This window comes from Cebidichthys violaceus, unplaced genomic scaffold (genome assembly GCF_023349555.1).
Source record: "Cebidichthys violaceus isolate CVI_PGR_0920_01 unplaced genomic scaffold, fCebVio1.0.p SCAF_53, whole genome shotgun sequence".
Classification (NCBI taxonomy): domain Eukaryota; kingdom Metazoa; phylum Chordata; class Actinopteri; order Perciformes; family Stichaeidae; genus Cebidichthys; species Cebidichthys violaceus.
The window spans coordinates 778,526-791,238 of NW_027176739.1; the positions used below are offsets into that span (position 1 = coordinate 778,526).

The following is a 12,713-nucleotide window of genomic DNA, read 5'->3' on the forward strand; positions in this document are numbered from 1 at the left end:
GGTGGAGTTGGCTGCAGATGCTGATGGAGTGCTGAATCTGCGAAGATGGATGGTGCTGGGGAAAGAAGGATCGAAGCATCTGGCGTTAAACTGGATCCCGGCAACCAGACCTCTAACATACTGAGGCTTGAAGCGACGCACGTCCATGCAGTGACAAATAAATGCACAAACAGCACTGATTGTTACCGGCTTTAGTGGTAAGTTCAGGGAAATGCAGAATAAGGCGAAAGTTTTTCAAGCAAAATCATAACATTTCAAAGTGGACGCTGCTAGGCCTTTTCTCATGTAGAACCTTGTGGTTTCTAGGTAAGACTGCAATGATGGCTGATTTAATAGAGTATTAGTGCTTCTAGAGGAGGAACGGCTGTTGGAGATGGGTTAGCTTCTGGGCACAGACTCTTGAAAACCTGAAATTTAAAACGGGATAAGGCATCAGCGAATAGTGTTATTATTACGAAGTTTTGAGTGACGGATAGCCATGAAATGCATCTCATGAAAGGCATGATGTCGAGGCTGGATGAGTGGCCTTTTGTTGATAATCCCTACGACTGCTTGGTTGTCGCACTGCACCGCGATGCGTTTGCGTCTCCAAAACTTCCCCCATATGTAACAAGCTACTGCGATAGGATAGATTTCGAACAGTGCGGAGGATGAATCGAGCTTGGGGAATGAATGAGGCCTGCTGCTGGCGAACCATTGGCCTTGGAAGTACCCGCCGAAACCCACAGAGGGCGCGGCATCCGTGAAAAACTTTAGAAAGTCGGAGGAATGAACCACGTCATTATAAAAGAATGTTACCCCGTTCCAACGCCTTAGCAACCGTGACCAGACACACAGATCGGAGCGGCACCCTTCGTTCAGTGTAATGACGTCGTGCAAATTTGGCACGGATGAAGCCCTGGGAGCCCTCGTGTTTGCTCCTGGTTCCTGGTTTGTGACTTTGCCTTTTTTCTACAGTTTTTGGATTTTTGGCCCGCTCCCTGTTGGAGTTGTTTTCTGTTCCTGTGTTTGATGGCTTGGAGCCCAGTAAAGTTACCTTGTTTTCCACTTCACCTCGTCTCTTGTGTCTGTGTCTGCGCCTGAGTCTCTGATCTGCCCCTAAAACGTAACAGACTTTGGTGGTGCGTCAGATGAAGGCGTACAAGAGTCTAAAGGCTGACAACTATTTCATGAGCTTTTGGGTCCACGACCTCGGAACCAAAGTAGCATTGAACTACTGCCGTCTTGTTTTTTCCTAGGTAGCTAGCATCGCTAAAAACAAATCTCCCGGTAGATAATCAGCTTTCTCTCGCATAAAAACAATGACAAAAACAAAGACAAAAAAGACAGACCATGGTGGTGATATCGGCGGAAACAAAGCCAGCCATTGCTGCGATATTATCCCGTATTTGCGTTAGGTCATTCACCTCATTCCCGCCGCCCGGAAAGTTTTACATATACTCGCATCCAGTCATGTCTTTGCATTGACTTTGTATGTAATCTCGTTGAAGGAAAAATGTGTTTTGCATAATTTGGTGTGAACACAGCATTATAATTACTCAATAGAATTTGAAAGGAACAGTTTGTAGCGTTTAGGGGGATTTATTGTCAAAAATGGAATATAATATTCATAATTATGTTTTCATTAGTGTAATGAGCAGCTCAATAGTTAAAGAATAATAAAAAAACAAGACATTAAAACAAATATGTAATTAAAAAATAGAGGAATAGAATAGGAATATAGATAAGAAATAATTATGAGAATTAATGTATTTATAACAACTAAAACACAGCCACAAATCTTTGCTCCACGTGGTTTATAACTGGACTTTTAACAATATTCACTTTGTCTGTAGGCTACAGCACAGCACAGTAGGAAATAACAACAATAAACACTTGTTTCATTGTATATAATCGGCTACTCAGCATGAAACATGACAGTAATGCAATTCTATAAAAATCTCTTTCCATTTATTGACTGTAATTATCTTGTTGACAAAAGAAAAACATGACTTTCTATTGTTCTGTTATAATTTGTAACCAAACCTATTCAAAAACGCTGTTCTAGCACAGTTTATGTAGTCAATAATTAATGAGTTACTTCATTATTTGTTTTTCAGTAGAATAAAATCATGAATGGTTGTCTTCTGCTTTCTTCTTTATTGTTTTATTTGATTGCAGTAAGAAAGGTATGATAACACGATCCCACCCCACTGTTTTGTGGGTTTAAAATGAAATACTTCAGCGATGTTAATGTGTGTATGTTTGGATCTCTCTCTCTTCTATACACAAGGAGGGCCCCCAAAGAAAATCTTGCCATGGGCCCTATGTTCTGTAGAGCCGGCCCTCAGTGTTATAATGGTATGGATGCCCTCTGAGCGAGGCTGTTTCTGTCCTGTGGTTCTTTTGAGCCACATATACATAAACATACTACATTTACAAGCGATCACACAGTTAGATCCATGTCATAAAGTCTACGTTGAGACCTGAGCCTAGGCTGGGACGACTGAGAGTTTCAGTCGACAACATAGACGGCTGATGAGGACAGGTCTGATGGTCTGATCTCTTATGCCATAAATGAGAGAACTCAGACATCTGGGAGAGATGAAAATACACACATAAAAAACATTCTGGATTCGCACAAATATTATCCTTGTTACATTTCTCGAAAGAGCTATGATGATGGGGTTGTAAATAGTCGAGGAGAGACTGAGGCCCAGCTGCACCAGATGCAGCAGCAGTGTTTTACGAGCCTTTTGGGCTGAAGCTTTGTCTGTGGAGGCTGACCTGGCTGCTATCATCACACCAACGTAGGTGGAAATAACTACCACACTAGCTGATACAAACAGAAAATAAGTGTAGCCTTTATCATAAAGACCAGACATTTGGCCGAGAAGTATGTTTACTTTGGCACAAAAATGTGTCATCTGCAGGCTCTCCAGGTCTTCAAATGGAAAATCTAACAGTAGAATAACTCGTGTGAGGATATTTAGTGAACTGAAGGCCCAAACCGCAATGATAGCCACTGCTGTGTTTCTCATGGTGATGATGGTAGTGTGCCTCAGTGGGTAGCACACAGCCACATATCTCTCCAGAGACATCACCACCAGTGTGAGAGGGGAGATTGCAGTTGTGAGATCAGCGAGCATGGCAAGAACCCCACATAATGGATATGTCAGTGTTATTCTACAGGCAGCCAGTAGGTAGAGTAACTGACTCACTGCCATCTGCATAGTGTCTGCAAAAAGAAGGTTAAACAGGAGGATGTAACGGGAGGTCTCACAAAACACCAGTTTACTCCTCAAGGTGAACAACATGATGATGTTAATGAAGAGAAACACACAGCATGGTAATGTAGTCAGAGTGGAAAACAACACAACCTCCAGTAACCCCTGATACTGCAGACCAGCAGTGATGTTGGTCTGAGATTGAGTTGCATAAGACATTTCAGAGAAGCAATCAAGACATTAACCGAGAGATTACACAATAAACTTATTTTTCTATTCCTGCAAAAACGAAGATCCGACATCAGCAGACAAGCTTATTGAGTTCACATGAAACATCTAAAAATCCCCCTCTGCAGACAGCCAGCAGGTTAGCGTCTTGTGATGTGGGCAGAGCTGATCTGCCAGGTATGCTTACCCTCACATTCTGTATATGCACTCTGTCCTCACACCCATTTCACGTGACACCAACACATGGCCGCATGGTTCAGGAGTAGGTAGTCTCTCTTCCATTTTTTTCCAATACCTTGGTCATGTGACGTCTTCCATACTGGACATGAGAATAGAGGAGCATCTGTTTTACCTTGTATTAGGTATAGCTGTCTTTCTTAATATCACATCATAGAAAGATTTCCACTGTCATTTCCATGTAGATTCAGTCTGTCCTGACAGTCAGCAACAAAAACTACAGGAAGTGATTTTCAAATTTGATTCAATTGCATACAGCTTAGACCTCCCCAATCATGCAATCACATAGTTACTCTAGAGCTAATAGAAAATTGCATTCTCTCTACTGACCAGGAGGAGGCAAACAGAATGACTCTACTTCTCTCTTGATTTATTCCCTCAGTAAACATTGTAAACATGAGTTTATGGTCTCAATCTCTAGTTTACAGTCTTCTTCAACACAGCATGATGTTCATTTAGTACATTATGGTCCATTTAGAGTCAAACAGACCATAAAGCAGGGGATGCTTTAGAGGCGGGGCTACACGCTGATTGACAGGTCTCTACCAGAGACGTATACGTCGTCTCTACGTCACTCCTCCTCAGTCCAGATATGGTCACTTCCTGTTCACTGGTTGCAAAAAACAACATGGTGGCGGCCGTAATCCAAGATGGCGACGACAATATCGCCGAACTCAAGGCTTCATAACAGCCGTCCACAAATCAAGCATCAGTATTGTCCTAAAGAGGCATCATTAACAGCCCTTTGTGTGGTTTGTCCTACCTTTTGGAAACAACAGTTTGCTGCACTAAATATTCTTTTTAGTATTATGTTGAAAACCAAAGCATGGAGCTTTTTCCCTTTCTTTATTCAAGAGCGTGGGCTTTTGATTTGAGAGCATGACTTGATTTAACTTCACATTTTGTCAAGCTTGATCTCAAAACCCTGTCCTCACACTCAAATATCCCCTGCTTGCGCTTGGATTTGCACTGCTTCTGCTCAAACTGTTTGCAGTCAGATATATTATTGCTTGCACATATTTCCTGCACTCCATCTTCAGTCCTTCGCCTCACACTTGAGCTGCTTCTTCATGCTCCTCAAACATCTGCTTTCAGATTTGTCCGCTGCGAATGGATTTCACCTCTGCTCACAGATGTTTTTGTACCACAACCCTCTCAAAATTGCCCAACCAATAGAATGACAGGTGTCGTGTTGACTAATGAAATGATCCCTGTCTGAGCGTGAAATCAGTAAGTCGTGCTCTCAAATTGAATGACCACGCTCTTGAATAAAGATAAGAAAAAAGCTTCATACTAAAGTAAGTGAAAATATAAGTGAAGAGTCTGCATTACCCAGTGGAAGCCAGACTAAAGTTAGTATTTTATTGTCATATACATAGGCACATATACAAAATTTGACTTCTGCATTTTACCCATCCCTAGCTACTGGTGGACAAACAGGGTTTCATGGGTATCATTACACTGAATAAGTTGTGATTATGTTTATCAATTCTGGTTCTTCGCAAATCCCGGTACCTTATCATATTGGTTAGGTAGATGAGAAGATTGAGAAGAAGCTGCCTAAAACCTAAATTTGTCATAAATAACATGCATTGTACCTCAAAAAGCACAAGTTAAATTTTGACTGTTTTACACTAAATTATTTGAGATGGACCAGATTGTATTGCAGACACACTCCACCACCATCCTAAAGTGGCTCAGAGTCTCGCTGCTTCAAGACCTGTGTTGGCACCACAATGCATGAAATCCAGGAACCTTCTATACTGTTTCTGGTGCTACGAAGACTTTCACCATTCCTTCTCCAAAGTCCAACCACCAGGCTCCTGAACCCCAGTATTGCATTCCCAGAAGACACCACTGTGTTCCACGAGTGAGCATATACAATACAACTTATTTTACGCCTCACACTGTGAAGGAAACTCATATCAGATGCTTGTATCAGTGATCTCATTCGTTCTGGCACCACCAAAGCTCATGACGATAAGTGAGGATTGGAACTTAAAACTAATGCTAAATCCAGAGTTTTGCCTTCACGCTCGGCTTCCTCTTTACCCCGATGGTCCAGTACAACGCCTGCATTAAACCGTCCCTCAATCTCATGCTCCATTTTACCAAGATACCTGAACTCTATCTCCCAACCCGAATGGCACAATCCACCATTTTCCAGAGTACCATGGCCTCAGACTTAGAGGTGCCACTTCTCATCCACATTGCTCAATTTAGCAAGACCATGAAGGAACTAGCTAATGTTAGCCAGCACAAGATGCTATGCAGTACCCAATTCACAACAGGCCTTATCTATAAATCATGAGAAGAACTCATTTGTGCGTAAATGAACATTCTTGAGCATTTTTACTGCCATAACATTCAGGTTCCCTCATGTGGCTCAAAGGTGTACTGCAGATATAAATGTTAAGAGACTATGGAATAAATGCACATTTAGTTTGCAACCTTAAAGAAATCTACAGCAACCCAACTATGGGTCCTGACACAGTCTTTGGGAAAGACTGCTTTACATTACTGTGTAAAGTGTATCTAACTGTACACTATGCTGGCAAACGTTAATTTGCAAGATGTTAATTTGTTGCAGCCAAAGACTAAGAAAACACCTATATTTTTCTAAAGTTCTAATATCTTGTGAAGTGCAGCTTTAAATGTGTAAGCACAGTTTTGAACCAACAAGTTTTGATGTCAGACATTGGAGATTAAAGTCCTGTTTTTCTCTATTTACTTTGGACTTTTCTTTTTTCAACTTAGTTAAACTTTGCCATACTTTGTCTCCACAGAGGTACATGTCATCCTGTCTCCATGAAGATTCCTGATAAACTCCTTCGGGAATCATTAATCATGCCAATATTTACTGAAAACATTAATGAGTAAAAGTTTGAATATTTAATGTGTCTTAATGAGTTATCAGGAGACTAGGTCAGATGGGAGGAGATCTCTCTGTGACTCCTCAGTGTTTTCAACAGCTGAAAGATAATGTTGCCACAACAATTACACTCAACATTTAGCAAAATACACCTGAAAAGTAAGAAAACTTCACAACCCATAACCAACAGGGACTCTAAACTTGGCAGTTGTTGGCAGAAGTCAAATGAACTACTGACACCTTAATTCTTTTGGGCAAAAAATACTTATTTCAATACACAGATGTCACCTGTATATATTCAGAATCCGAATCATTCTTATTTTCCATTTTTCTATCGTGTGCACATACAGGGAATTTGACTTTTTTTCATCTCTCTCAATGTACTTACACAGAAATAGAAACTATCAGCTGTGGACAGGGACAATGAAGCAGGACAGATAAAGGTCAAGGATAGAACTGTTATGTACACAAAAATAGGCGTTTACATAAATATGATATACAGTGCCCTCCAGAATTATTGGCACCCTTTAGTAAAAATCAGCAAAACGAGATGCAAAAAAATGTCTTTATTGTTTATCTTCATCATCTTTCATTCAAAATATTCACAAAAATCTAACCTTTAACTGAAGTAACATAATTGAAAGAAATATTACATTTTTATCATGAAACAAATATTTTTCTCAAAAATATATGTGCCACAATTATTGGCACCCCTTCATTCAATATTTGGTGCAGCCTCCCTTTACCAAGATAACAGCTGTGAGTCTTCTCCTATTTTGCGTGATGAGGTTGGTGAACACATGGCTCTGGATCTGAGACATTCCTCCATGCAGAATCTCTCCAGATCCTTCAGATTCAGAGGTCGACGCTTGTGGACTCTCCTCTTCAGCTCATCCCACAGATCTTCTCTGGGGTTTAGGTCGGGGGACTGTGATGGCCATGGCAAAACCTTTATTCTGTGGTCGGTGAACCATTTTTGTGTAGGTTTTGAGGTGTGCTTCGGATCATTGTCCTGCTGGAAGGTCCAACCACGGCCCATTTCAAGCTTCCTGGCAGAGGCTGTTAGGTTTTCATTTAGTATCTGCTGATGTTTGATGGAGTCCATGATACCATGTATCCTATCAAGATGTCCAGGGCCTCTGGAAGAAAAACAGCCCCACAACATCAAAGATCCACCACCATACTTCACAGTGGGTATGAGGTGCTTCTCTGTATGGCTATCTTTCTGTCTACACCAAACCCACCTTTGATGTTTGTTGCCAAAAAGCTCTATTTTGGTCTCATCTGACCGTATAACCCGGTCCCATTGAAAGTCCCAGTAACGTTTGGCAAACTGTAGGCGCTTTAGCTTGTTGTTGATTGACAGCAGAGGCTTTTTTCTGGCAAACTGGGTCCATATAGATGGACTGGATGATTATGTACAATATGTACATATATATGTACAACATATGTACATAAGTATTGCAGTTAATAGGGCAGAAATCAATGTTTAGGTAGTAATCATTGTGACGTTACTGTCTGTGACACTATGTGCGTGACGTAAAACCATCATACATCACATACATGAAATTACTGTGTAAACAATCGGATGTACAGTTGTGGTCAAAAGTTTACATACACTTGTAAAGAACATAATGTCATGGCTCTCTTGAGTTTCCAGTTATTTCTACAACTCTGATTTTTCTCTGATAGAGTGATTGGAACAGATACTTCTTTGTCACAAAAAACATTCATGAAGTTTGGTTCTTTCATGACTTTATTATGGGTTAACAGAAAAAGTGATCAAATCTGCTGGGTCAAAAATATACATACAGCAGTGCTAATATTTGGTTACATGTCCCTTGGCCATTTTCACTTCAATTAGGCGCTTTTGGTAGCCATCCACAAGCTTCTGGCAAGCTTCTCGTTGAATCTTTGACCACTCCTCTTGACAATATTGGTGCAGTTCAGTTAAATTTGATGCCTTTCTGACATGGACTTGTTTCTTCAGCATTGTCCACATGTTCTCAATGGGATTTAAGTCAGGACTTTGGGAAGGCCATTCTAAAACCCTAATTCTAGCCTGATTTAGCCATTCCATTACCACTTTTGATGTGTGTTTGGGGTCATTGTCCTGTTGGAACACCCAACTGCGCCCAAGACCCAACTTTCGGGCTGATGATTTTAGGTTATCTTGAAGAATTTGAAGGTAATCCTCCTTCTTCATTATCCCATTTACTCTCTGTAAAGCACCAGTTCCATTGGCAGCAAAACAGCCCCACAGCATACTACTACCACCACCGCGCTTGACGGTAGGCATGGTGTTCTTGGGGTTAAAGGCCTCACCTTTTCTCCTCCAAACATATTGCTGGGCATTGTGGCCAAACAGCTCGATTTTTGTTTCGTCTGACCACAGAACTTTCCTCCAGAAGGTCTTATCTTTGTCCACGTGATCAGCAGCAAACTTCAGTCGAGCCTTAAGGTGCCGCTTTTGGAGCAAGGGCTTCCTTCTTGCACGGCAGCCTCTCAGTCCATGGAGATGCAAAACACGCTTGACTGTGGACACTGACACCTGTGTTCCAGCAGCTTCTAATTCTTGGCAGATCTGCTTTTTGGTGGTTCTCGGTTGACTCTTCACCCTCCTGACCAATTTTCTCTCAGCAGCAGGTGATAGCTTGCATTTTCTTCCTGATCGTGGCAGTGACAAAACAGTGCCATGCACTTTATACTTACAAACAATTGTTTGCACTGTTGCTCTTGGGACCTGCAGCTGCTTTGAAATGGCTCCAAGTGACTTTCCTGACTTGTTCAAGTCAATGATACGCTTTTTCAGATCCATGCTGAGCTCCTTTGACTTTCCCATTGTAGCGTTTGTGGGCGTTTGTATCCAATGAGCCCTATTTAAATGGCCTCAGAGAAGTCACCAGCTGTAGTCACTCATAATCACTCACAAGAAGTTAAGAGGCCATGCTATGAAGCTCATTTCATTGACACAACTTTCTAAGTCACCAAAATTGCTAATTCATGTTGCTGTATGTATATTTTTGACCCAGCAGATTTTGTCACTTTTTCTGTTAACCCATAATAAAGTCATGAAAGAACCAAACTTCATGAATGTTTTTTGTGACAAAGAAGTATCTGTTCCAATCACTCTATCAGAGAAAAATCAGAGTTGTAGAAATAACTGGAAACTCAAGAGAGCCATGACATTATGTTCTTTACAAGTGTATGTAAACTTTTGACCACAACTGTATGAGAATGATGGGCCGGTCACCGGTCACGACACTGGGGTTATGACTCTATTAGCCGTGTTATTATCTGTCACTGGATGGGCTTAACACTAACTTTGTGTCCAAGGAGCACATGTGCTCGTAAGATGGAAATCAAGGAGCACAAAAAAAACTGTGGGGGGCCTTATCGTCACACAAAAGCAGAATAAACCTCTTCCTGTTTGTCTTGTGTAGAAAAATGAAAAACCAACATCATTTAACATCAGATGCCCGTTGAGTCACATCATCCAAGTAAGAAAGCAGAGCTGGTCTGCAGGGTTTACCTGCCCTCAAACGTTGTATATCAGCTTTGTCCTGCCCTAAACCACGTGACACCATCACGTCATTAAGGTGAACAGCTGAACAATAGGTCATGAATATCTCTCCTATTGTTTCCCAACACCCATCTGGTCGCGTCTTCCTCAGTTTAAACGTATCTATGCAAAAGTAGGTCAACTTTATTTCTATAGTGCCTCTGAGTATCGCAGTTACAAGCAGAAAATGTGAACTTGAGTTACTTACTTCTTTAGACGTGACTTGACCAAATCAAAAAAGACTTGCAACTTGACTTGTGACTTTCATTTGAGCCTTTTGACTCGAAAATAATTGATACCTTCCCCCAAACCCAAAGTGTGCCACGTATCAATACATTTCCTGAACCAACTAACATTAAAAGAAAGTCAACACTTCCTCAGATCCATTTTGTTTGAACCAATCTGACAGCATCAAATCCAGTTGCTGAAGAGAACCATGAAGACCTAACTACGTTACTGAGCGCCAGTTCAATCAGGAGAGACAAGTGAATGATTAGTAGTTAACATCTATTATGACAGATGATGTGTTAACGAGCTACACAGAAATTCTTTGGCGCTTGAAGGAGATTTGTGATCGAGTTGTGATCGCCCTGAGCAGCAACAATATAAATCCCCCCGAGGAGTCCAGACACTGGTGGTGGTGGCTGGAGGTTCTGGTGGAGTTGGCTGCAGATGCTGATGGAGTGCTGAATCTGCGAAGATGGATGGTGCTGGGGAAAGAAGGATCGAAGCATCTGGCGTTAAACTGGATCCCGGCAACCAGACCTCTAACATACTGAGGCTTGAAGCGACGCACGTCCATGCAGTGACAAATAAATGCACAAACAGCACTGATTGTTACCGGCTTTAGTGGTAAGTTCAGGGAAATGCAGAATAAGGCGAAAGTTTTTCAAGCAAAATCATAACATTTCAAAGTGGACGCTGCTAGGCCTTTTCTCATGTAGAACCTTGTGGTTTCTAGGTAAGACTGCAATGATGGCTGATTTAATAGAGTATTAGTGCTTCTAGAGGAGGAACGGCTGTTGGAGATGGGTTAGCTTCTGGGCACAGACTCTTGAAAACCTGAAATTTAAAACGGGATAAGGCATCAGCGAATAGTGTTATTATTACGAAGTTTTGAGTGACGGATAGCCATGAAATGCATCTCATGAAAGGCATGATGTCGAGGCTGGATGAGTGGCCTTTTGTTGATAATCCCTACGACTGCTTGGTTGTCGCACTGCACCGCGATGCGTTTGCGTCTCCAAAACTTCCCCCATATGTAACAAGCTACTGCGATAGGATAGATTTCGAACAGTGCGGAGGATGAATCGAGCTTGGGGAATGAATGAGGCCTGCTGCTGGCGAACCATTGGCCTTGGAAGTACCCGCCGAAACCCACAGAGGGCGCGGCATCCGTGAAAAACTTTAGAAAGTCGGAGGAATGAACCACGTCATTATAAAAGAATGTTACCCCGTTCCAACGCCTTAGCAACCGTGACCAGACACACAGATCGGAGCGGCACCCTTCGTTCAGTGTAATGACGTCGTGCAAATTTGGCACGGATGAAGCCCTGGGAGCCCTCGTGTTTGCTCCTGGTTCCTGGTTTGTGACTTTGCCTTTTTTCTACAGTTTTTGGATTTTTGGCCCGCTCCCTGTTGGAGTTGTTTTCTGTTCCTGTGTTTGATGGCTTGGAGCCCAGTAAAGTTACCTTGTTTTCCACTTCACCTCGTCTCTTGTGTCTGTGTCTGCGCCTGAGTCTCTGATCTGCCCCTAAAACGTAACAGACTTTGGTGGTGCGTCAGATGAAGGCGTACAAGAGTCTAAAGGCTGACAACTATTTCATGAGCTTTTGGGTCCACGACCTCGGAACCAAAGTAGCATTGAACTACTGCCGTCTTGTTTTTTCCTAGGTAGCTAGCATCGCTAAAAACAAATCTCCCGGTAGATAATCAGCTTTCTCTCGCATAAAAACAATGACAAAAACAAAGACAAAAAAGACAGACCATGGTGGTGATATCGGCGGAAACAAAGCCAGCCATTGCTGCGATATTATCCCGTATTTGCGTTAGGTCATTCACCTCATTCCCGCCGCCCGGAAAGTTTTACATATACTCGCATCCAGTCATGTCTTTGCATTGACTTTGTATGTAATCTCGTTGAAGGAAAAATGTGTTTTGCATAATTTGGTGTGAACACAGCATTATAATTACTCAATAGAATTTGAAAGGAACAGTTTGTAGCGTTTAGGGGGATTTATTGTCAAAAATGGAATATAATATTCATAATTATGTTTTCATTAGTGTAATGAGCAGCTCAATAGTTAAAGAATAATAAAAAAACAAGACATTAAAACAAATATGTAATTAAAAAATAGAGGAATAGAATAGGAATATAGATAAGAAATAATTATGAGAATTAATGTATTTATAACAACTAAAACACAGCCACAAATCTTTGCTCCACGTGGTTTATAACTGGACTTTTAACAATATTCACTTTGTCTGTAGGCTACAGCACAGCACAGTAGGAAATAACAACAATAAACACTTGTTTCATTGTATATAATCGGCTACTCAGCATGAAACATGACAGTAATGCAATTCTATAAAAATCTCTTTCCATTTA

General features: G+C 41.4%; 1 protein-coding gene across 1 annotated transcript; it reads right to left on the reverse strand.

Annotated features, from left to right (window-relative positions):
• Positions 1–2,471: 2,471 nt before the first annotated feature.
• Positions 2,472–3,425, reverse strand: LOC137888351 (odorant receptor 131-2-like). The gene has a single exon (XM_068731735.1). The coding sequence runs from the start codon at positions 3,423–3,425 to the stop codon at positions 2,472–2,474; it is 954 nt and encodes a 317-aa protein (XP_068587836.1).
• Positions 3,426–12,713: the final 9,288 nt, after the last annotated feature.